The sequence below is a fragment of the Suncus etruscus genome, chromosome 17, assembly GCF_024139225.1.
Source record: "Suncus etruscus isolate mSunEtr1 chromosome 17, mSunEtr1.pri.cur, whole genome shotgun sequence".
Classification (NCBI taxonomy): domain Eukaryota; kingdom Metazoa; phylum Chordata; class Mammalia; order Eulipotyphla; family Soricidae; genus Suncus; species Suncus etruscus.
The window spans coordinates 20,140,497-20,165,525 of NC_064864.1; the positions used below are offsets into that span (position 1 = coordinate 20,140,497).

Below are 25,029 nucleotides of genomic sequence, written 5' to 3' on the forward strand. Positions count from 1 at the left end.
TGCTCAGAAACTGCTCCTGGCAGGCACGGGGGACCATATGGGATGCCAGGATTTGAACCACTGTCCATCCTCTAATGGCCATGTGCCTTATGCGGTGCTATTGCTCTGGCCCCCAATTTTTGTTGTTGTTGTTTTTGTTTTGGGGTCATACCTGGTGATTCTCAGGGGTTACTACTGGCTTGGGGAACCATATGGGACATTGTGTGTTTGAAACACGGTCCATCCTGGGTCAGTGTGTGCAAGGCAAATGCCCCACTGTTGTGCCATCGCTCTGGCACCCAAATTTAATTTTTTAATTGTTTGTTTTTATATTTGTTCAGTTTTGGTTTTATCTCTTTAATTAACTGAAGTTCTGTGATTAACAATCCTATTAGTGGTAGTTTCCCATGCACATAATTCTACCAACACACGCATCACCAGTGTATACACCTCTCTAATCACATACTTGAAAAAAATTATAGCTCTAAGTCAGAAATGCCAAGAAATTACTATTGGACTAAGTCAACATAATAATTAGTCTTCTAGAGGGTTTCAAAACACTTGAGGCTTTCAAACCACAGAGGCTCAGGTAAAACGAAGACTTGTTTATATTTCCTGTAGCGGCGAGTCTAGTGGGTCTAGAACAGAAGTAATGCTTCCATGACTATAGATTTTTCTATTTTATAACTTTTTATTTTTTACTGTGCTCCTGGTTCTGTGCTGAGGAATAATTTAGCACTGTGAATTGGGGAGAACCATATGCAGTGCTGGATACTGAACCAGAAAGCAAATGCTGTAATCCCTCTTTAATCTTCCTACCCTTCTTTGTTGTTGTAGTCGTCGTCGGTCGTCGTTGTTGTTGTTGGGTCACACCCATGGGACTCAGGGATTACTATTGACTCTGTGCTCAGAAGTCATTCCTGGCAGGCTCTGGGGACCCTATGGATGCCGGAATTTGAACTGGGGTCTGTCTGGGGTTGGTCACGTGCAAGGCAAGGGACCTACCCCTGTGTTATTGCTCTGGCCCTCTCCTACCCTTCTGTCCTGAAAATTTGCCATCTGCTAAGGTAATGTCCTGGTTTGTGTGACTAAAGATGTCTCTTCACCTATATTCTGGTTTGTGGGTCTGCAGGAAAGAGGAGGAAGAAATGTTTATGCCTTTGAGCTGATGAAAGCTAGAACCCACACTTACTACTTTTTCTGACACTTCTTTCAAATAAAGCCACTTAGCCACACCTACCTTCAAGAAGGGCTAGGAAAATAGTATCAAACTGGGTGCGTATATTGAGCTAAAATAGGAGAGGATCTGTCATTTAAAAGAAAAATAGGGATTGAAGGCAACATATATCGTCTTGCCACAGTGCAATATTCATAGTTACGAGTAATCACATATAACAGGAAAGTCTTAACAATTTTTACCAGATGAAAAAATCAACCTTTAAAGTTTAAATATAATACTCATTTTTAATTTTAGATGGCTGATCACCAATGTACCAGGTAGCATTCTATGACAATCTTGAATGCCAACGGAAAGCTCCTGGACAGCAAACTCTTCCAAGATCTTAACTGGACTGTTGAGTAACTTGGTAAAGAAGAGAAAAAGATCAGAACGATGGCAAGAGCAAACAGAGTGCTGTCTGTCTCCCCTCCAGATGGGGGCTGGGGCTGGATGATTGTAGCTGGCTGTTTCCTTGTCACCATCTGCACCCGGGCAGTTACCAGGTTGGTGGGATTATATTCTGTATTATCAGAATGGTTGAGCTTGTCACCCCAACATGCACACCTTTTGTTTATTTGTTTGTTTTCATTTGGTTGGGTTGGGTTGGGTTTGAGGCCACACCTCAGAGCTTACTCCTGCCTCTGTATTCAGGAATCACATCTTGGCAGGCTCAGGAGACCATCTGGGTGCTGGTGATTAAACAATGGTTGGCTGTGTACAATGTAGGCACCCCAACCCACTGTACTAACATTCTGATCCAGTATGCTTCATTTTAATTCTGAAATGTGGTGATAGCACATATGCATAGCGTGTGTATGTTTGTGTGTGTGTGAATTTTCTTTATCTGCTTTCAGACTTTTTTTTGCAAGGTAGGTGGAGTTTTTGTTTTGAGATTCTTTTTTTTTTATTTTACTTTTCTAAGGAGTTTTTGAAACTTAGGAGACTTGGCTAGTGGTTTCTTTTGTGATATCTAGCATAAGCCTGGAGTATTAGGACACTAATTTTACACTAAATACTGCAACTATCCCAATCATTTGTTTTCAGAAGTAGTTCATCTCAGAAAGGAAAAACATAGAAGGTTCATTCAAGTCATCCTTGAAAATCTTTTGATTCACCAGAAACTTAAAATCTAGAGTTTTGCTTTCCGTATTTTTCAGCTATGATGGTGGGACTTGTAAAGAGGGACCGAGAAAGCCTAGGGCCTGAGGAAGGCCCAAGATCCAGGATAGCCCAGGCCCCAAGGGGGAAGCCCAGGGTCTGGGAAAAAGTCCATTACCTCAATAAAGACCACGAAACATCTCTTCAGAGAATGTAAAAGCAAAGCGGGGTTTATTCCAGAGCTCTGGGGCTCCGGGGACAGCCATGCAGACTGAAACCAGAAGCCCTGGGTAATCTAGGAAGGTGTCTTTTATAGGTTTAAGGAACCTCCCTAATCCAGGTTTAAACACAATGTCCAATCAGAGGGCGAGCTTGGCCTTTTTCAAAGAAAAAGGCGAGAGACCCTTAGAAGGGGGTTACTCTTGGCTATACACTCAGAAATCGCTCCTGGCTTGGGGGACCATATGGGACGTCCTGGGATCCAACCACAGTCCATCCTAGGCTAGTGCACACAGGTAAACCGCCTTACTACTTGCGCCACTGCTCTGGCCTCTTTCTTTTTTATCCTCTCTCCCCTTCCTCCGTATCTCAGAATAAAATATGCTTTTTTACTTCACTGCTCAAAATAAATAAATAAATAAATAAATAATTTAATTAATTAAAAGATTTCATCTCTTTCCCACTTAGTGTATCATGTATCATGTAAATACAAGTGTTTTTCCCCTCCTGAAATTTTGTAGTTAATGTAATGCATAGAAATGTTACTGATTTTTAATATGTTTAAGATCTACAAATTACTTGCTTAGATTACTTACTTGGTTAGATTTTTCAGTTTGATTCCTAGCATCCTATATGGTCCCAGTGCCTGCCAAGAGCAATTTCTGAGCACAGAACCAGGAGTAACTCCTAAGCGCTGCCGGATGTGACCCAAAAACAAAACAAACGGGCCCGGAGAGATAGCACAGCGGTGTTTGCCTTGCAAGCAGCCGATCCAGGACCAAAGGTGGTTGGTTCGAATCCCGGTGTCCCATATGGTCCCCCATGCCTGCCAGGAGCTATTTCTGAGCAGACAGCCAGGAGTATCCCCTGAGCACCGCCGGGTGTGGCCCAAAAACCAAAAAACAAACAAACAAACAAAAAAAAACCAACAAAAAAACCTGTTTAAAAATGGAGCCATAGTGATAGTGAGTAGAGCATCTACTTTGCATGCGGCTGACCATGGTTAATCCATGGCGCCCATATGGTCCTCTGAGACTGCCAGGAGTGATTTTGGGCACAGATCCACGAATAAACCCTGCACACCTCTAAGTATGGTCCCAAACCCTAAGAAAACCCAAAATTTGTTAATATAAAGAAAGGTTTCAACTTTTTGTTTTTGGGCCACACCTGGCGTTGCTCAGGGGTTACTCCTGGCTGTCTGCTCAGAAATAGCTCCTGGCAGGCACGGGGGACCATATGGGACACCGGGATTCGAACCAACCACCTTTGGTCCTGGATCGGCTGCTTGCAAGGCAAACACCGCTGTGCTATCTCTCCGGGCCCGATTTCAACTTTTTGACACTAAGTATAATTTTTTTTTGTTTGTTTTTGTTTTTGGGCCACACCCGGTGATGCTCAGGGATTACTCCTGGCTATGCGCTCAGAAGTCGCTCCTGGCTTGAGGGGACCATATGGGACGCCGGGGGATCGAACCGCGGTCTGTCCTAGGCTAGCGCTGGCAAGGCAGACACCTTACCTCTAGCACCACCGCATCGGTCTCACATGTGTTGAGATAGTATGTTCCTATTCAAAGGGACTGATATGCTATCTCACCTTGACCTCACAATATATGACTTCTCCCCTGCCATTAATTTAAAGCTCTTTTTTTTAACTTAAAGCTCTTAAAACTCCCTGTTCTGACTTATGATACCCAACAAATATGTTCCAAGTTCATTCAAAATTGTACAGTAGTACAAACTATTGTTCTGGATCACCCGTGACTCATTTTGCCCTAAGTAATTACTTATTTTTAACATAAAGTGTCTTTATATGCTTCCCCATGTAGATGCATCTGGATTATATATAAATGCACACATTTCTGCTTGTATAATAAATTATTTTCATTGAAAAGTCATTCAAAGGCCCGGAGAAATAACACAGTGGCATTTGCCTTGCAAGCGGCCGATCGAGGACCAAAGGTGGTTGGTTCGAATCCCGGTGTCCCATATGGTCCCCCATGCCTGCCAGGAGCTATTTCTGAGCAGACAGCCAGGAGTAACCCCTGAGCAACGCCGGCTGTGGCCCAAAAACCAAAAAAAAAAAAAAAAAACCAAAAAAAAAAAAGAAAGAAAAAAGAAAAAAAAAGAAAAGAAAAGAAAAGAAAAGTCATTCAAAACCGAATCAAGACATAAAAAGGGGCCCGGAGAGATAGCACAGAGGTGTTTGCCTTGCAAGCAGCCGATCCAGGACCAAAGGTGGTTGGTTCGAATCCCGGTGTCCCATATGGTCCCCCGTGCCTGCCAGGAGCTATTTCTGAGCAGACAGCCAGGAGTAACCCCTGAGCACCGCCGGGTGTGACACCCCCCCAAAAAAAAAGACATAAAAAGGCATTTGTGATATCGCTAAATAGAATGATTAGGTAAATTTTTGTTTCATATTCCTTCAGTTTTTTTAAAAACATGTTGAAAATATTTAGAATTGTTTTTATAAAAATAAGCCCTATTGGGACTGGGAGGTGACTCATAGGACTGGAGCACTTACTTTGAATGAAGGAGCCCTGGGTTCAACCCTTGGAACTAAATGGCTTCCTAACTGGAAGCAAGCACTATGTCAGGAATAGAACCCAAGTACCACTAGGTGTAGCCCTAATCCATAATAATAACAACAATAATAATATGCCATTAATGGGTCCAGACCAGTGGCAAAGCAGTAGGGCATTTTCCTTGCACACAGCTGACCTAGGACGGACTGCAGTTCGATCCCCGGCATCCCATATGGTCCCCCAAGCCAGGCGCTATTTCTGAGTGCATAGTCAGGACTAACCCTTGAGTGTCACCGAGTGTGGCCCCAAAACCAAAATAATAATAATAATAATAATAATAATAATAATAATAATAATAATAATAATAAGCCCTTACTGTTTCTTCCCTTTTTAACCTGTTATATTTTGATTTATTTCAAAAGAAACAAATACAGCACAAATAATCTTTTATAACACCTAATCACATTTCATTTTACTGCTGTGCCATTCCTTTGTTGATGTACAGCTAGATAAGTTTTACTATTTGGCTGTTATAAATAGTTCCCAGAATATGTTACCTAAGTATGTAGCTATTATTGTTAGATTTTGACAGCAGTTTAACTTTAGTTAAAAACCTATAAGTAAAATAGCTGAGTTATGTGTAACAGTTATCTAAATTTAAGTTATGTAGCAACCAAGTAAAAGTTATAGACGTTAGCAAAATATCAAAATAATAAGAAACCATCCATCAAGGGATCATGTAAGTTTTTTTTATATCTTGGTTGTAAATAATGATACAATGAAGTAGGAATAAGTAGACTTAAAAAAATGTGGCGCGTGTGCCTTATGAAATTCTGCTCAGTTATGAAAGAGATACCTATATTGCTATTCGTGTTAACATTGATGAACCCTTAGAGTATTATTCTGAGTAAATTAATCATACAGAGATAAATACATGATTTTACTCATAGATGAAATATAAATATATTAAGCAATTAAATATGCAAAGCAAAACTAAAATAGTATCCTAGACAGAGACTGAGAATGGATTGATGATTTGACCAGAAGGGAAGGGTGTTGGTAGAATGGGTAAAGGGAATTGATTATATGGTAGAGAGTGGAAACTGAACTTTTGGTAGTTATCATAGTGTAGCATGTACAGTTCCCACTTGAACAATGCATAAACTAGAGACACAGAGCCCAATGCGGTTGAAGACTTGCATCTAATTACTAATTCTCCCATAGCTTGATTACTATAGCCTGTCATTGACCAGAAGTTCTACAGATAAGTCAGTTGATGCATGTTTTGTATATTATGTATATCAAATACTGTAATCCTACAAGAAAGTTAGAGGTAAAAATTATTAGAAAAAGAAAATAAGGGCCTGGAGAGATAGCACAGCGGTGTTTACCTTGCAAGCAGCCGATCCAGGACCTAAGGTGGTTGGTTTGAATCCCGGTGTCCCATATGGTCCCCTGTGCCTGCCAGGAGCTATTTCTGAGCAGACAGCCAGGAGTAACCCCTGAGCACCGCCGGGTGTGGCCCAAAAACCAAAAAAGAAAAAAAGAAAAAGAAAAAGAAAATACATTTAAATTAAAAATACTAATTAAAATTAAAACACTACACTGTATTTATTTAATTTATTTTGGTTTTGGGGCCACACCCTGCAGTGCTCAGGGGTTACTCCTGGCTCTGCACTCAGAAATCGCTGCTGGCATGATCGGGGAACCATATGGAATACCAGGTCTGTCCCAGGTCGGCCATATGCAAGACAAACGCCCTACTGCTGTGCTATCACTCTGGCTCCTATCTTGTATTTATTGATAATGTAAATTTTGCATGGTTTAAACCTGTTTTTCAATGATATATCGTTGAACACCTAAAGCCTACATAATAATAAATCAATGTATCTTCAAATTTGAAATTTTAATCAATGCTTTTTTAAAAATCTTCCATCATATCTTCCCTAGAATAATGATCTTCACAACCATTTAGATTGAATTATCCCTTTAATGATGAACCCTTATCTTTTACAATGATTTGATGGTTAACTTCTGTTTTTTTCCATTTATGGTCTAGCAATATATGATTGAAAATCAATTAAAACTCGGGGCCGGAGAGATAGCATGGAGGTAAGGCATTTGCCTTGCATGCAGAAGGATGGTAGTTTGAATCCCGGCATCCCATATGGTCCCCCAAGCCTGCCAGGAGCGATTTCTGAGAGTAGAGCCAGGAGGAAACCCTGAGCGCTGCCGGATGTGACCCAAAAACCAAACCAAATCAAAACAAATAATAAAAAAAAAAACCCACCTCATAAAGGCTAGAATTGATGGAACAAAAACTTTAAGCTCTGACCCAAGTCCATGTCATGTTCATTATATACATACACATATATATTTGTTTGTTTGTTTCTGAGTCACACCCGGCAGCGCTCAGGGGTTCCTTCTGGCTCTATGCTCAGAAATCGCCCCTGGCAGGCACAAGGGACCATATGGGATGCCGGGATTCAAACCATCCTTCTGCATGAAAGGCAAATACCTTACCTCCATGCTATCTCTCCAGCTCCAACATATATATATATATATATATATATATATATATATATATAATATTTGCACCTTATTTTCCAGATGCATCTCAATATTTTTTGTGGAATTCCAGACATATTTCTCTCAGGATTATGCACAAACAGCATGGATCCATTCCATTGTAGACTGTGTGACCATGCTCTGTGGTGAGTATCAATAAATCACTAGCAATTACTGGCTGCTCTTCAACTGGACATATCAATAACTTTTCAGTGCCTTTGATTACCAGTTTTGTTTTGTTTGCTTGGTTTTAATTACTTCGTTTAAACACCATGGTTTACAAGGTTGTTTAGTTGTTTTATTTTACAATTAGAAAATTTCAGGCTACAACGTCTAACACCCTTCACCCATGTATATTTCCCATCATCAATGTTCCCAGTTTTCTTACCACCCTCTTCCATTCCTCTCCCCAACCTCTGTGGCAAACCTCCATCTCCTTCTCCTCCTCCTCCTTCTTTTTCTTCTTCCCTTTTTTCCTTTTAGACTCTGCTGATTACCAGTTTTTATAAATAGCACAGTGATTTAATATTGTCTAAGATTATGCATAAAAAATTAATCCTACAATTAGCCAAACCCAACCAGATTTTTTCTTGGAGTGAATAATTTTTTTTTATTTTGGGTCACACCCAGCAGTGCTCAGAGGTTACTCCTGGCTCTATGCTCAGAAATCTCCCCACCTCCCTTCCGCCCCCGCCCCCCTCCCCCCCCCCCCCCGCAGGCTCAGGGGACCATATGGAATGCCAGGATTCCAACCACCATCCTTCTGCATGCAAGGCAAACGCTTTACCTCCATGCTATCTCTCTGGCCCTGGAGTGAATAATTTTTACTAATGTCATATTTGGAACAGATAGTTCATATACTCAAAAAGACATATATCATTTGGTGCTCCCATATAAAAATACGGTGATGGGCATTATAGGACTTGTTTTGATTTTGGAAACAGTTAAGCCAAGTCTTTTCTTGGCTTCTGTCTTCCAAATGGTTTGATTTTTAATACTTCAGTTCTATAACCAGTCATTGCATAACACAGTGATCTCTTACCAAATCATCTTATGTGACTGTCAACATGTGCATTACCTCTCAAGACTTATTTTTGCATTGTTCTCTTCCCAATGAGGTACAAAATTTGGTTCATGAGTTTCTTCATTTTTCATATAAATTTTCATAGTTAGACAAGTACTGAGAAAGGATAGTTGGTTCAATCATGAAAGAAGAACATTCACCATGGTTGTAATTTCAACCAAGGAACCCAAAGGTTGCAACGTAGAGTGTAGAGTGTTGCTAGAAACTCCCATTTCAGCTATAGTGAAGAAAACTAATCTTGGGGTTTATGTTTTATAAATTTGGGGGGGCATACCTGGTGGCACTCAGGAGTTACTTCTGGCTCTGCACTCAGAAATCACTTCTGGCAGGCTCGGGGGACCATATGGGATGTCAGGGATTGAACTGGGTCAGCCACCTTTAAGGCAAAAGGTCAAGGTAAGGCCAGGTAGCTTAAGATATTTCTTGCTAGATACTATTACACAATACTTCTCATTTTATTCTCCATCATTCAACAGTCCTTACTTTCAGTGACATCAGATGTACAAAGCACATCACTAGGCAAGTGACTTGAAGTTGAAATCAGAATTCAATGATGATTTTAAAGAGCATTTGAGATGGGAATGAAACTGAGCCAGAAAATGAGTCCTGAAATATAAATTAGGAGACTAGATGCAGCTATCCTCTGTCCTCAGTTTCCAAATCTGTAGGAAGAGTGGAATGGGCTTGGTGCCAGAAAGGTCAACCATTTCTGTTTTGCCATTGTAGCATCATAGACTTTTCACAATCCTCACTGGACCTCTCTTTTAAATTTCTTTATTGCTTTTGAAGCACCACTTGGGAGTGTGGTCAGTAACCATTTATCCTGTCAAGTGGGAATCATGCTTGGTGGCTTGCTTGCATCTACTGGTCTCATCCTGGGCTCATTTGCTACCAGTTTGAAGCATCTCTACCTCACTCTGGGAGTTCTTACAGGTAAGGGCACTTTTTTTTTTAAAAAAGAATTGAATAACTATGATATACATTGTAATAAAGTTATTGATGGTTGGGTTTCAGTCATGCAATGTTCCAACACCATCCCTTCACTTTCTACCACTAATATTCCCAGTTTCCCTTCCACTCTTCCCTGCTTTTTTCTCTCTGTCTCTGTATCTCTCTCTCTATATATATATATGTATATATATATCTTTTCCTCCTTTTATTCAGTTAGACAATGTGGTTTGCAATCCCGTTACATATCCCTTTACCTCCTTTAGCATTCATTTTCTTATCCAGAGTGATTATTTACAACTATCATGGTCATGGTGGTCCCTTCTCTGTCCTAACAGCACACCCTCCCACTCTTTGTGGTAAGCTTCTTACCATGAATGAACAAATCTTTCTGGGGTACAGGAATTTTCTACTCCTCTCACTCCAGTTCATTGAGTAGTTGTCAAGCAGAGTAATGATATATACAATAGTCATTTTGTTAGACATAAAACTTAACTAACCAACTTTATGTCTATTTAATGATCAAACTAAGGAGCTGTAAATGCAATAGATTGTGCTACAGTAATAAAAATATACAACTATTTAACTCAGCCCTGTGGTAAATGTAATTGTTCATTTTCCTTGTGGTGGCAGTATTTAGCAAAATTTTTATCCTCAGATACAGCAAGATATTAGCCAGGGTAATGCGAATTTTCATCCATGAATTTTCTCTTCCAGTATCTTTGCCAAGATATTAAAATGTATCTGTAGTCGACAATAGTCATGGTCCAGTTGATCCAGGGGATGTCATCATTTTAAACAGAACCCCTCCTGTGAATGTTCTGATACTACATCTTCTCAATGTTACAGAAACATGCTTTAGTCTTCTGGTGCTGACTTTAATTCAGGGCCTTACATATGCAAGACAAGTGTTCTGCCTCTTGGGCCACATATATCGCCCTTGGAAGTGTACTTTTTTGTTAGTTTAGGGACCATCCCCAGTCATGCTCAGATCTGACTCTTGACTCTGTAGTCAGGAATTACTCTTGGTGGTAATGGCTTGGGAAACCATCTCTAGGATACTGAGGATAGAACTGGGTGGACCACATGTAAGGCAAGTGTCCTTACTTGCTATACTATCTCTCCAGCTCCAGAAGTATACTTTAGAGAAGCAGAAAGAGCCCTGTAGAAAAAGAAGCAACAGCTCTGGATCCCATAAGTCACATGGATAGGAGCACTCACTGCACAAAATCAGGGTGACTTGGTTAGTGGTAGCACAGCAATAGGGCATTTGTCTTGCACTCTGGGTTCTATTTCCAGCATCCCATATGATCCCCTAAGCCTGCCTGGAGTAATTTCTGTGTGCAGAGCCAGGAGTAACCTGTGAACGCCCCTAAGTGTGGCCCAAAACCCCCCTTAAAAAAGAGATCAAAGAGATTTAGTTTGATTTGGTTTCAGTTTGGAGTTACTCTCGTGGCTTCATCCTAGCTCTGTGCTCAGAGATAACTCCTGGTGAGTTATCATATGGGGTTCGGGGAATTAAACCTGGGTCAGCCACATGCACGGCAAGCATATTATCCACTGTGCTATCTCTCTGCCCCATTGAGAATGTTCTTTCCTTGGCTCCTCCACCTATCTCAATGTTGACTCACGGAGGTCTCTTTATTCCCAGGTCTTGGATTTGCACTCTGTTACTCTCCAGCTATCGCCATGGTTGGCAAGTATTTCAGCAAACGGAAAGCCCTGGCCTATGGGATCGCCATGTCAGGAAGTGGCATTGGTACCTTCATCTTGGCCCCTGTGGTTCAGCTCCTCATTGAACAGTTTTCCTGGCGGGGAGCACTCCTCATTCTAGGTGGCTTTGTTTTGAATCTCTGTGTTTGTGGGGCTTTGATGCGACCCATTACTCTTAAAGAGGATCATCCGACTCCAGAGCAGAACCATGTGGATCGAACTCAGAAACAAGACTGTAAGCAGGCTTCGTCCTGTTCCAATTTGACCAAAGAATGGATGCAGACCTGCTTTTGGGACTCTTTGCAACAGGAATACAGCTTTTTGCTGACCTCAGACTTTGTCGTATTAGCCATCTCTGTCCTGTTTATGGCGTATGGCTGCAGCCCCCTCTTTGTCTACTTAGTGCCTTATGCTCTGAGTGTCGGAGTGAATCACCAGCAAGCTGCTTTCCTGATGTCCATACTTGGTGTGATCGACATTATTGGCAATATCACCTTTGGATGGCTGACAGACAGAAGGTAAAATGGGTTCCCTACACGATGACTAAACTCAGTTTTCCCTCACCACTTTTGTCCTATAGAATTCCTAGGTCTGAAAGTTAACATTACCTTTAATATCAGAAGGTAACTCTCTTGCTCCTTCTTGCCAGAGATTGACATGCTTTCCCTAGGGACAGAGTAAATTGAGTGTAAAAGTAAACAGAGTAGGGGCCGGCGAGGTGGCGCTAGAGGTAAGGTGTCTGCCTTGCAAGCGCTAGCCAAGGAAGGACTGAGGTTCCATTCCCCAGCGTCCCATATGGTCCCCCCAAGCCAGGGGCAATTTCTGAGCGCTTAGCCAGGAGTAAGCCTTGAGCATCAAACCGGTGTGGCCCGAAAAAAAAAAAAGTAAACAGAGTAAAAGTTTTTGGTTTTGTGGATTGTATTCTTGCCAGTTCTGCACAAGAACAGCCATGGCAGAACGTGCTAATATTTCTATTTTCTTTTTATAAACTCTTTATTTAAGCACCATGATTACAAACATGATTGTAGTTGGGTTTCAGTCATTAACAGAACTAAGATTTTTTTGGTAGATACTGAAATTAGAATTTTCCATGTCATATAATAGTATTGTTCTTTTTGTTTTTTTGTTTTGTTTTTGGCCACATCCAGCGGCATTACTCCTGGCTCTGCACTCAGAAATCGCTCCTGGCAGATTTGGGAGACCATATGAGATTCCTGGGATTGAACCTGGGTCCGTTTCGGGTTGGCTCCGTGCAAGGCAAATGCCCTACTATATAGCTATAGCTCCAGCCCAATATAATATTGTTCTTTAATGCTTTCTCCTACCATTTGAAAATGGTAGGTAACATTCTTAGTTCACAAGTGATTGGGGCCGGAGCGGTGGCACAGTGATAAGATGTTTGCCTTACACGCAGCTGGCCTAGGACAGACCATGGTTCGATCCCCTAGTGTCCCATATGGTCCCCCAAGCCAGGAGCGATTTCTGAGTGCAGAGCCAGGAATAACCCCTGAGTGTCACCGGGTGTGCCCCAAAACCCAAAAACAAAAGAAAGGAAGGAAGGAAGAAGGAAGGAAGGAAGGAAGAAAGGAAGGAAGGAAGGAAGGAAGGAAGGAAGGAAGGAAGGAAGGAAGGAAGGAAGGAAGGAAGGAAGGAAGGAAGGAAGAAGGAAGGAAGGAAGGAGGGAGGGAGGGAGAGAGAGAAAGGGAGAGAGAGAAAAAGAAAGAAAGAAAGAAAGAAAGAAAGAAAGAAAGAAAGAAAGAAAGAAAGAAAGAAAGAAAGAAAGAAAGAAAGAAAGAAAGAAAGAAAGAAAGAAAGAAAGAGATAGGGAGGGAGGAAGGAAGGAAGGGAGGAAGGAAGGAAGGAAGGAAGGAAGAAAGAAAGGAAGGAAGGAAGGAGAAAAAGAAAAATAGATAGAAAATACCACCTTTTTTTAAACCAAAACTTTGTCAGCTTCTATTCTAATGGTATTGGGCAGTAGGGTAACTACAAGTACTGGTGAAGATTTTACCGCATCCTCAGTCAAGTCCTTCTGTAGGTAAGGCAACTGCCAGTGGTTGTGGTGGTCTTTCTTCTGAACCACACCCAGAATCTGGCTGGTGACGGAGAGAGGAGAAGATGAAGTTCAGTGGGGGAGGATATGGAGTGATAATAATAGTAGGAACTGATGCCACATACTTGTGCTTGAAAGTGCAAGTTAGAAAATACTTTCAAGTTTATGGGGCTGGAAAGATAGCACAGTATAGGGTGTTTGCTTTGCATGCAACCAAACCAGAACAGACGGTGGTTCGAATCCTGGCATCTCACATGGTCCCCCGAGCCTGCCAGGAGTGATTTCTGAGCACAGAGCCAGGAATAACCCCTGAGAAAAAGGGAAAAAAAGAAAAAAGAAAATACTTTCAAGATTAGAAACTAAGTATAAGGGGCTGGAGATATAGTACAGAGGGCGTTTGTCTTCATGCTGAAGGACAGGCCTGCCAGGGGAGATTTCTGAGCATAGAGCCAGGAGTAGCCCCTGAGCCCTGCCAGGTCTGACCCAAAAATAAAAAAATAAAATAAAATAAAGAAATTAAGGGGGCCGGGAAGGTGGCACTAGAGGTAAGGTGTCTACCTTGCAAGCGCTAGCATAGGACGGACTGCGGTTTGATCCCCCAGTGTCCCATATGGTCCCCCCAAGCCAGGAGCGATTTCTGAGTGCTTAGCCAGGAGTAACCCCTGAGCATCAAACGGGTGTGGCCCAAAAACAAAAAAACAAAAAAAGAAATTAAATATAGGAAACATAGTCATTTCTCCAGCTAATGTCTGTTTATTTGGATTAAAGAGAGCAAGCTATTCATATTATCCTAAATGGGGAGCTCTATGACCTGAGAATGAATCTGTGGCTTTTCATGTATTGTAATTAGTAATTGATAATTAATTAATATTATTATTGTTATTATTATTTTTTTTTTTGATTTTTGGGCCACACCCAGTGACGCTCAGGGGTTACTCCTGGCTATGCGCTCAGAAGTCGCTCCTGGCGAGGGGGACAATATGGGACACCGGGGGATCGAACCGTGGTCCATCCAAGGCTAGTGCAGGCAAGGCAGGCACCTTACCTCTAGCACCACCGCCCGGCCCCTAATTAATATTATTAATTAGTAATTTTATTAGTAATTAGTAAGATGGTTAGTAATTATCTTGGTAATTAATCAGGATTCAACCCCTGTTCTCCAGCATGTTATGAATATAATATTTAGGGCCCGGAGAGATAGCACAGCGGCGTTTGCCTTGCAAGCAGCCGTTCCAGGACCAAAGGTGGTTGGTTCGAATCCCGGTGTCCCATGTGGTCCCCCGTGCCTGTCAGGAGCTATTTCTGAGCAGACAGCCAGGAGTAACCCCTGAGCACCGCCGGGTGTGGCCCCAAAAAACAAACAAACAAACAATGAATATAATATTTAGAATCAATTCCACCTATATTTGTGGATAAGGAGAAAGAAGATCAAGGGTATCTGTCTGGGTGGTCATGGTACTAAGGCTTTGTGATATGGCCTACGCATGCAACACTCACCCCTGTTCTTCATACTCCACAGATGTCTGAAGAATTACCAGTATGTTTGCTACCTCTTTGCCGTGGGACTAGATGGACTCTGCTATCTCTGCCTCCCCCTGCTTCAGAATCTTCCTCTGCTAGTGCCTTTCTCGGTTACCTTTGGCTACTTTGACGGTGCCTACGTGACCCTGATTCCAGTAGTGACGGCAGAAATCGTGGGGACTACCTCGCTATCCTCAGCACTTGGTGTGGTCTACTTCCTTCACGCGGTGCCATACTTGGTGAGCCCACCCATCGCAGGTGAGTTTCAGCAGAGAACCCCCCAGTCATCTTGTCTCTGTGTCATAGTGATGTAGAAAGAGTTGACTCACCTCTAGGCGATGAGGATCGGAAGTAAGTTGGGGGAAAGTGAGAGAGAAAGAGGCGCAAAGTCATCAAAACATCATGATCTCTTGGAGGCCGGAGCAATAGCACAGTGGTTAGGACGTTTGCTTTGCATGCAGACAACCCAGAATGGACTCAGGTTTGATCCCTAGTATTCCATATGGTCCTCTGAGCCTTTCAGGAGCAATTTCTGAGTGCAGAGTCAGGAGTATCCCTTGATCACTGTCAGGTGTGCTCCCCCCAAATGATAATCTTACTTTACATCCTTATGTTACAATCTTCCAGCATACTGAGGAACAACCTATTTGAAAGGGAAAATCCCAAACTAGGGTCTTGATGAAAGTGTTGAAATGAGGGGCCGGGCGGTGGCGCTAGCCTTGCCTGCGCTAGCCTTGGACCAACCTCGGTTCGATCCCCCAGCGTCCCATATGGTCCCCCAAGCCAGGAGCAACTTCTGAGTGCATAGCCAGGAGTAACCCCTGAGCATTACCGGGTGTGGCCCAAAAACCAAAAAAAAAAAAAAAAAAAGAAAGTGTTGAAATGCAGCAACAGTTCAGGCTTACAAATACAGGATTGGGGCCGGAGCAGTGGCGCAAGCGATAGGGCATTTGCCTTGTACACAGTGACCTAAGATGGACCATGGTTTGATCCCCTGGCATTCCATAATGGTCCTCCAAGCCAGGAGCATAGCCAGGAGTAACCCTTGAGCGTCACCAGGTGTGCTCCCCCAAAAGAAAGAAAAACCAATAAATAAGGGAGGCATATAAAGAAAGAAATCCACAGAGTACAGGTTACCAATAGAGGACACAGGATGGTGAGATTGATCACCATAGTGGCATAGTGGAATGTCTTGAGTACTTGTCAAAGGAGCTGGAGTGAAGTCCTAGATTCTTTAGAGATATTAAATAGTATTACAAAAGAGCAATATGGCAAAGAGTCATACTTTAGAAAGTATGACTACTTTACTACTTTAGAAAGTTTTAATCTGGTGCTGGAGAGATAGCATGGAGGTAAGGCATTTGCTGTGCAGGCAGAAGGCTTGTGGTTCAAATCCCGGCATCCCATATGGTCCCCTGAGCCTGCCAGGAGCGATTTCTGAGCTTAGAGCCAGGAATAACCCCTGAGCGCTGCCAGATGTGACCCAAAAACCAAAAAAAAAAAAAATATGATCTGGTGTAGGTGTACCTATCTGAAACCCGCTCATTTCTGGGAGGGGTCTTGGGAACTGAATATTAGGTGTGACCTCCAGATCCATCTTTAATTATTTAAGACAACAATTTGGCAGTTAATTGATCTGGTACTTTGGCGTATGAAAACATTCCAGTCCAGTGAATCAGGAACAAAGTGACAAAGGCCTATGTGAACTAGCAACAACGGAAATGCACTCTGGGAGCAAGAGGAAGTCCTGGGGTGTAACATAGTCACAGAATTTAGAACATGTAGAAGGAAATATATCAAAGATAACTTAAAAAGAAAAGACATCATTGAATGAACATGGCTTCACATAAGTCAGTTGTTCTACCACTGAGTTAAATCCCAGCCCCTGATTCAGTGAGCGATATTTGATTTATGTTAATTTTGGTTTGGTTTTTCTTTTTCTTGGTTTTGGTTTTTGGGTCACTCTCGATGGCACTCGGGGATTACTATTGGCTCTGGGCTCAGAAATTGCTCCTGACAGGCTCAGGGGACCATATGGGATGCCGGTATTCAAATCAACATCAGTCCTGTGTTGGCTACTTGCAAGGCAAATGTCCTACCTCTGTGCTATCACTCCGGCCCCCAAGATTTATGTTAATTTTGAATAAATATACTTGAACTGCTATTATCAAATGAAAATGTCTTACATAAAGAGGCAAAGAATGATACTGTTGAGAGAAAGAAGGAAACTGGAGAAAGTGGTTTGCCACAAAAATGATGAATTTAATAATTACATTTAGATATCTGAAAGAGACAACAATAAGCCGGCATAGAACTGTTGAGGAATGAAATATGAGTTTAGCAGAGAATGCCAAATTTTTTTGTCCTACAGTTTTCTTTTCAGGAAAAAATAATCACACCATTTCCTGGAAATTTACCTTCTTTAAGCAAAACAGAAAGAGCCCCAGGATTTAACCAGAGGTTGTTAGTGCCTTCTTTTATCCTCTGTGCTCCCTAAGAGAGGCTTTGACTACTCTGAGAAAGATGCTTTAGCCACAGGCCAGTTTTGAAGTCTTCAGGTAAATCATCCAGAAGGCTTTATAGTCTGTAAAAGTGTACTAGAAACATAATGTACGATTAAACAAGAAATCCAATCAATATTTCTGCCAGTATTGTGCTTGGCACTGCTGGTAAGGCAGTAAATAGATCAGAACCTCCCTGGAGTTTGTGGTCTAGGTCCAAATCTTCCAGAATGAGGTTGGAGGACCACCTCCACCAGAAACCCTGCTAGTCCTTGTTAGAGTGAAGATTCCTTGGCCCTTCTACTGTGATCAGAGTCTTTGGGGGTGAGCTCTAGGGTTCTCTGCACCCACACAGTACCTTTCTTGGGATGCCTGTATACACTAAAGATGGAGATAAACTTCAAGGTTGACCTGCTCAAACTAAAACCCAGCAATTAAAAATGATCTCTGAGAACCAACATCAGAAATGAGTCAAAGGATGCCTAGAATAAAAGAATTTTTTTCAAAGATGAGAAACTGTTTTAGTTGCTGTTGAGAATATAGGGTTTGGGGGTTTTCCAAACCCCAGCACTTGCTAAAGTAGTAAATCATGGAACAGTTGCTACTTCTCTGTTATAGATGAAAAATTTCCATCAATTCAAATTCTGTAATATATATATATTTTTTGTTTGTTTGTTTGTTTTGTTTTGTTTTTGGGTCACACCCAATGGTGCTCAGGGGTTACTCCTGGCTGTCTGCTCAGAAATAGCTCCTGGCAGGCACGGGGGACCATATGGGACACCGGGATTCTAACCAACCACCTTAGGTTCTGGATCAGCTGCTTGCAAGGCAAACACCACTGTGCTATCTCTCCGGGCCCCGAGATATTTTTTAAATCGACACCCAAATGTTACCACATTCTCTTTCCATAGCTCCCCACCCCTATTTTTGTTTCCCACCATGTAAGGAATAGGACAATTCTGTTCTGTTTTGCTTTGTTTTGTTTTTAAATTATAGGGCTTACATGAAATTGAGCTTCCTGGATCATCTTTCTGAATCCATGGATTTCATTTAGCAAATTGAACATTCTACTGAACCTGGTATTAGCATATTAAGATGTAATTCCTTATTAGACTACTGAACTTATTCCATTTCCTTTAAAATAGAAATGCTCTGCTCAGCCTATTCTGCTCAGTGTAGAAAAGCACAAATAAAGGACATATACGTGGAGACATTTCAGTTGAACTGAAATCGTTTTCATGAGTTTATTTTCAGGAAAAGTTGGGGTTCATACACATTTGGGGTGGATGTTTGGGTCATACACAGTTGTACCTGGGACTATAAGCCTGGCTCTGTATTCAGGGATATCATTCCTGGCAGGTTTCAGGGACCAAATGAGGTACCAGGGTAGGCCAGGAAGGCTTAGGTGGGATACAATGCAATGCAACCACCAAAACTCCTGTGCTCTCTCTCTGACCATCCCTAACAATTTTGTAAGACAGACTAAACTTTTCATGCTGACCTTTTACGATTACTTTATTGTCAATTTTCTATGAATGCCAGTGTTGGTACCAATATTTTCGTATAAGAATTATACATTGGCCCGGAGAGATAGTACAGCAGCATTTGCCTTGCAAGCAGCCAATCCAGGACCAAAGGTGGTTGGTTCGAATCCCGGTGTCCCATATGGTCCCCCGTGCCTGCCAGGAGCTATTTCTGAGCAGACAGCCAGAAGTAACCCCTGAGCATCGCCGGGTGTGGCCCAAAAACAAAAAAACAGAAACAAACAAACAAACAAAAAAAGAATTATACATTGGAAAACTGCTTCCTGGAACTAAAGATTAGCTGACACATCTCAAACTATGAAGTGATCAAATTTTTTATTCTCCCCCCCTTTTTTAAAGAAATCTTCATTTATTTGGGGGGGGGCACACCCGGCAGCACTAGGGGTTACTCCTGGCTCTGTGCTCAGAAATTACTCCTGGCAGTCTGGGGAACCACATGAGATGCTGGGATTCGAAACCAGGTCCATCCCAGGTCAGCTGGTGCAAGGCAAATGCCCTATAGCTGTACTATCCAGCCTCAAATTTTTTAGGTCACACTCAGTAATGCTCAGGGGCTATTTCTGTTTTGTTCTTGTTTTTGTTTTTGACCAGCCCCCAATTTTTATTCTTAATTCCAGTTAAGATCAACAGAATTGGGTCTGGAGCAATAGCTCAGCGGTAGGGCATTTGCCATGCACGCAGCTGACCCAGGACAGACCCTGGTTCAGAACCTAATTCGATCCACTCCCCAGCATCCCATGTGGTTCCTGAGCTTACCAGGTGTGATTTCTGAATGCAGAGCCAGGTGTGGCCCCAAAAAATACCCCTGAGCACTGCTGTCGGGTGTGCCCCCTTCCCAAGAAAAAAGACAAACAGAATTGAGGCAAGAAGAAAAGGACACAAGCATATGACTGGTAGATTTTCTTGGCATATAAGTTAAATTGGGAGAAATTTAAAACGATAAAAAATAATTACCTACCAAGTTCTAATTTTACCTCACTAATTCTCTAATCATTGGGGCCAGTATTTTGTATGTCCTGGTTCTCCTCAAAATTTAAAACTAGTGTGGTAAAATTAATTTGTTGCAATGAGAGACATGACTTCAGATATGACATCTGCATTTTTAACTTCTGAAAAAATGCCCAACAGCATTGTGGATGTGTCACAGTAGATGGATGGATTTGAGACCGGAGAGATAGCACAGCAGTTGGGCATTTGCCTTGCACGTAGCTGACCCAGGACGGACAGTGGTTCTAATTCCAGCATCCCATATGGTCTCCCATGCTGGCGCCAGGAGCAATTTCTGAGCACAGAGCCAGGAGTAATCCCTGAGTGCTGTCGCCAGGTGTGACCATAAAAAAGGAGGAAAGTATGGATTTGAAAATTTGGGGTTTTACTTTATCCAGAAATATTACATTTTTGTTAGAATTTTATTTTATTCTATTCTTTATTTAAGCACCGTGATTACATACATGATTGTAGATGGGTTTCAGTCATAAAAAAAAAAAAAACCTTCACCAGTGCAACCTTACCACCACTAATGCCCTCCCCCCCCCCATCTCTCTCCTTCCCCACCCTCTCTGCCTGTATTTGAGACAGGCATTCTACTTCTCTCACTCATTAACATTTTCATGATAGTTAGTGTTGTCATCTCTCTAATTAAAGTCACCACACTCTGTCGTGAGCTTCACATCGAGAGCCAGTTCTTCCAGCCCTCATCTCTGTTGTCTCTGGGCATTATTACAACAATGTCTTTTGTTTTTCTTAAAACCCATAGATGAGTGAAACTATTCTGTGTCTCAGCTCTGACTTATTTCACTCAGCTTAATAGATTCATTGTACATCCACGTAAAGAAAAATTTCATGACTTCCTCTCTCCTGACGGCTGCATAATATTTCATTCTGTATACGTACCACAGTTTCTTTAGCCATTCATCTGTTGAAGGGCATCTTGGTTTTTACCAAGTCTGGTTATTGAAAATAGCGCTGGAATGAATACCGGTGTGAGGAAGGCATTTTTGTTTTGTGTTTTTGTGTTCCTGGGGTATATTCCTAGGAGTGGTATAGCTGGATCACATGGGAGCTCAATTTCCAGTCTTTTCCATATTGTTTTCCATAAAGGCTGGACTAGACATTTCCACCAACAGTGAATGAGAATTCCTTTCCCTCCACATCCCCTCCAGCACTGATTGTTCTTGGTCTTTGTGATGTGTGCTAGTCTCAGTGGTGTGAGATGGTACCTCATTGTAGTTTTGATTTGCATCTCCCTGATGTTTAGTAATGTGGAGCATTTTTTCATGTGCCTTTTGGCCATTCGTATTTCTTCCTTGAGAAATTGTCTGTTCGTTTCTTCCCCCCATATTTTGATGGGGGAAATATTATATTTATGTAATAAATAATATATTAGCTATGTTACTTAAGATAGCTTAAGAATGCTGGGAATATGACTCACATTCTGTATAAGTTTATTCTTTATATACTCTAGATAAATAGCCCTGATGTTTATTATTTGAGTGATGCAAATTTTATCTTTTTTATCATTTCAGCTGATATAAATAAGACTTTTACTTATTGTGTGATTACTATTCTCAGCACTTTGTCAAATAACAACAAAACCTTTTCAGAACATTTCTCTAGAAAATAGAAAGCACACTTCAGTTGTTGCTCAATTTGATTAGAAAAAAAATCGATAGTGATACTAGTAATTTATTTTTATTATACTCACCGGTGATTAGATTTGAATTTTTCAACTCAACAATATAACTTAATATAACTTTGTTTTTTCTTACAGGATGGCTGGTAGACACGACTGGAAGTTATACTGCAGCATTTCTTCTCTGTGGATTTTCCATGATATTTAGTTCAGTGTTGCTTGGCTTTGCTAGACTTGTAAAGAAGATGAAAAAAAGCCAACTGCAATTCCTTGCCAAAGAAGCTGATCCCAAGCTGCATCTCTGGACTAATGGATCAGTGGCGTATTCTGTAACAAGAGAATTAAATCAGAAAGATGGGGAGTCTGAGGCTCTTACGGTGTCCACCTGACCCAGGACTTTAAGCCTGTGAATAAATCTTCAGGGCACAAGAAGAGAGAACATGAAATTATACATGATTTAGAAGATTTTTATTTTGGCAGAAGGATTAAGTTCCAAGAAAATCATTGTTATTTTCTTGTTAACAGGTTCATAAAGGAAACTAGCAAATAGCAAAGCAAACTTGTCTGGCTCCAAGTTTCCCCATGTGCAGTTTGCATTTCACAATTGAATTTACCTCTTTTGGATAATAACATCATTCCATGAAGAATGTAAAGGACAAAGCTGATATAATTATCTGTAATTAAGGGTAATTTCCAGACATCTTAGACCCAAGCAGATGACCAGTAGGTAGTAAATTTCTTCCAAATTCTCTGGTCCTTTCTCTTCCTTCCACCATTATAAGGAGAGCAGAGTTCTTGACAAGTAGATCAACCTACTTTATGGTTTTTGGAGAAGTAGGATGAAGGACTCAGTTTTGGAGTAGCAGTTGATGTTGAATATGCCCAAAACTCACTGGGGTCTATTCCCACCTTACAACCATATTTCCTGGCCCCCACCCCTTTGTTTTTCCAACCAGCTCTTTCTTTGTGGAAGTTACCCCTTTGAAAATCAAAATAATCATGGAATACCATGCTTTTCTGGATTGTAAGACCAGACAACCCTATCTGGTAAGATCTTCGAGAAGAACACTGGAAATTAAAAGCTTATTTACTAAGATTATGTCCTAGGCACTCAACCTCTGTTTCTAGCCTTTATAATGTTCTACCCCAGAGGGGTTTGTTTTTATTTCCATTGGTTTTTGTTTTCTTTCAAAACCTGGGATTGAATTTAGGACCTCACACATACAAGGCCAAGTGGTCTAAAGCAGAGCCACTTCCTTGATCCTGTAATGCTTCTTCTAAATTCACTCTCAGTGTAGCAGAAGTGCAAGTCATAAGGGCAATTTCTCAGTCTTATCTGAAATGTTAACACCAACACTTCCCTCCACTCCCCCCAACTCCTTTTTTTCCCCTTCTGAATTAAATCTCTTATTTAAATTGCAGACACATTCCTCTTAGGAACAGAAAAATGTTGACAGGATTCCAACTGGGCAGGAATTGAATTCTTGAATCAGCAGGTCTCTAGTGAGAGTTTTCTTTTCAGATTAGACTTCTAGGTTCATCATCATTCAGAACAGGATCTGACAGTTTTGCTTGGAAAACAAAAACAAAAACAAAAACAACAACCACCATGATTCTAAAATAATCCAAAGGTGATATTCCTTTATTCCTGTGTGAATTCTTGGTGTACTGTCCTTCATCAATTTATGTAGGCCTTGGAAACTTGTGGGCTTTTTCATTCATTTGTAGTGAATGCTTTTAGGATTAATGTCGGCATCCTTACACCCTCATAAATTATAGTGTGGGCCCAGGGAGAGGAAGGAGGAAGTTTCTGCAAAAAAGAAACAAACAAAAAACAACAAGGAAGACCCAAGGTTGACTGAACATGTTGAGTAAGAGTTTTCTCCAAGAGTTTTTGGAAATAGACTAAGCAAGAAGGAAGACTAAGATTGATGAAGCAGCTTGCATTTCAATGTCTTTGCCTGGAACTGTATTATATGATAATCTGCAATACTAACAGCTAGTTTGCAGAATTAAATGCTGGCTTGACTTAATGGGAGAAAACTGTAGTCATTCGTAATTCTTTTCCAAAGAGAAATTTGAATGTTATTTGTTGCCTTTTTACTTCATTTGAAAGTTTTGTTTTGAATCCATTTACCTTCCCATTTACCACTTAAAGATTAAGTTTAGAAAGTGTAAAAGTCAAAATGAAAATGAAGTTCTATGTATTTGGAATAGCACTTTACACTGAATGTTATTTCTTGAATCTTTGAGAAGGAAGATCTTGTTTTGGTTTTTAAATATATAACTAGTTTAAATATATGTATTTTCATATTAAGTATCATAGTAAAATTTTGTTTATATGGTTCTGTAATAAAATTTCTATAAACTATTATATATTCATGAAAATAGGCATAAATAACAGTTTTTTAAAGTTTATATAAAATATTCGGGATAGTTGACTATATATAAATTTATAGTTACATTCCTCTCTGGAGCAGCATTTTAAAGCATTTTCAAGGACCAGTAAGGAAAATATAGAGTCTCCTGGTGTTTTCTACACAAAATTTTGCTGTTAAGGATCCGTGTTTATTTTAAATTGATTTATGGGGGTAAAATGTTTTGTGGAATCAATAACAAAATTATGGTGGGATAAATCTACATCTTAAATTATCTTTGTATCACTGAGAGCTTTATTTTGACATTGACAGAGCAAAAGAAATTACTTTTTTTAGATGCACTGTACCATTGGGCCTTTTCTTTGATCCAGATTCAGTTTCACTAATCAATGGACTATTTACACTAATGTTTTCTTCTTTCAAAATTGTAATAAAATGATGAAATGAGTTTATAGTCATGTTTGGAAAAACATTTTGTTCTTGAACAAGGGTTTGAAATTGATGGGGAGGGAACCTGTCTGGGTTGTGTTGAGATATTGACCTATCAAGAGATTCACGAAAATAAAACCATTTTTAAGTACTGCCAGTATGTTAGCTATTTTGCTAAGTGCTTCCTAGCAGTGCCTCATATGAATTTTGTACTAACCTATTTTAACTTAGCATTGTATAGCTGTGGATGCTGAAGCAGCAGGACCCACTGCTAGTGACTTGGTGGTCACGCACTCTGGCACCTCTAGTAAAATCTTGTAAAAGAAGGAAGAGGTTGATGCTCCAGTGGCCTCCATCCTTTTGTGCATAGGTGAACTGTGCCTTTGTAAGCCAAGGTTCAAAAGTCACTTTTATTTAAAAAAAAAAAAAAAGGAAATTCTGGGGCCAGAGAGATATCACAGTGGTAGGGCGTTTGCCTTGCATGCAGCTGACCCAGGAAGGACCTGGTTCAATTCCTAGCATCCCATATGCTCCCCCAGCCTGCCAGGGGCAATTTCTGAGTGCAGAGCCAGGAGTAATCCCTGAGCCCTGCTAGGTGTGGCCCAGAAGCCAATCAATCAATCAA

General features: G+C 41.0%; 1 protein-coding gene across 1 annotated transcript; it reads left to right on the plus strand.

Annotated features, from left to right (window-relative positions):
* Positions 1-1,477: 1,477 nt before the first annotated feature.
* Positions 1,478-24,422, plus strand: SLC16A12 (solute carrier family 16 member 12). Its single transcript, XM_049764618.1, is given in 7 exon segments — positions 1,478-1,560; positions 1,563-1,701; positions 7,647-7,750; positions 9,478-9,621; positions 11,288-11,867; positions 14,919-15,178; positions 21,736-24,422. Coding segments are annotated over 7 exon segments (1,539 nt in total). The 5' UTR covers positions 1,478-1,499; the 3' UTR covers positions 21,987-24,422.
* The last annotated feature ends 607 nt before the right edge of the window (positions 24,423-25,029 follow it).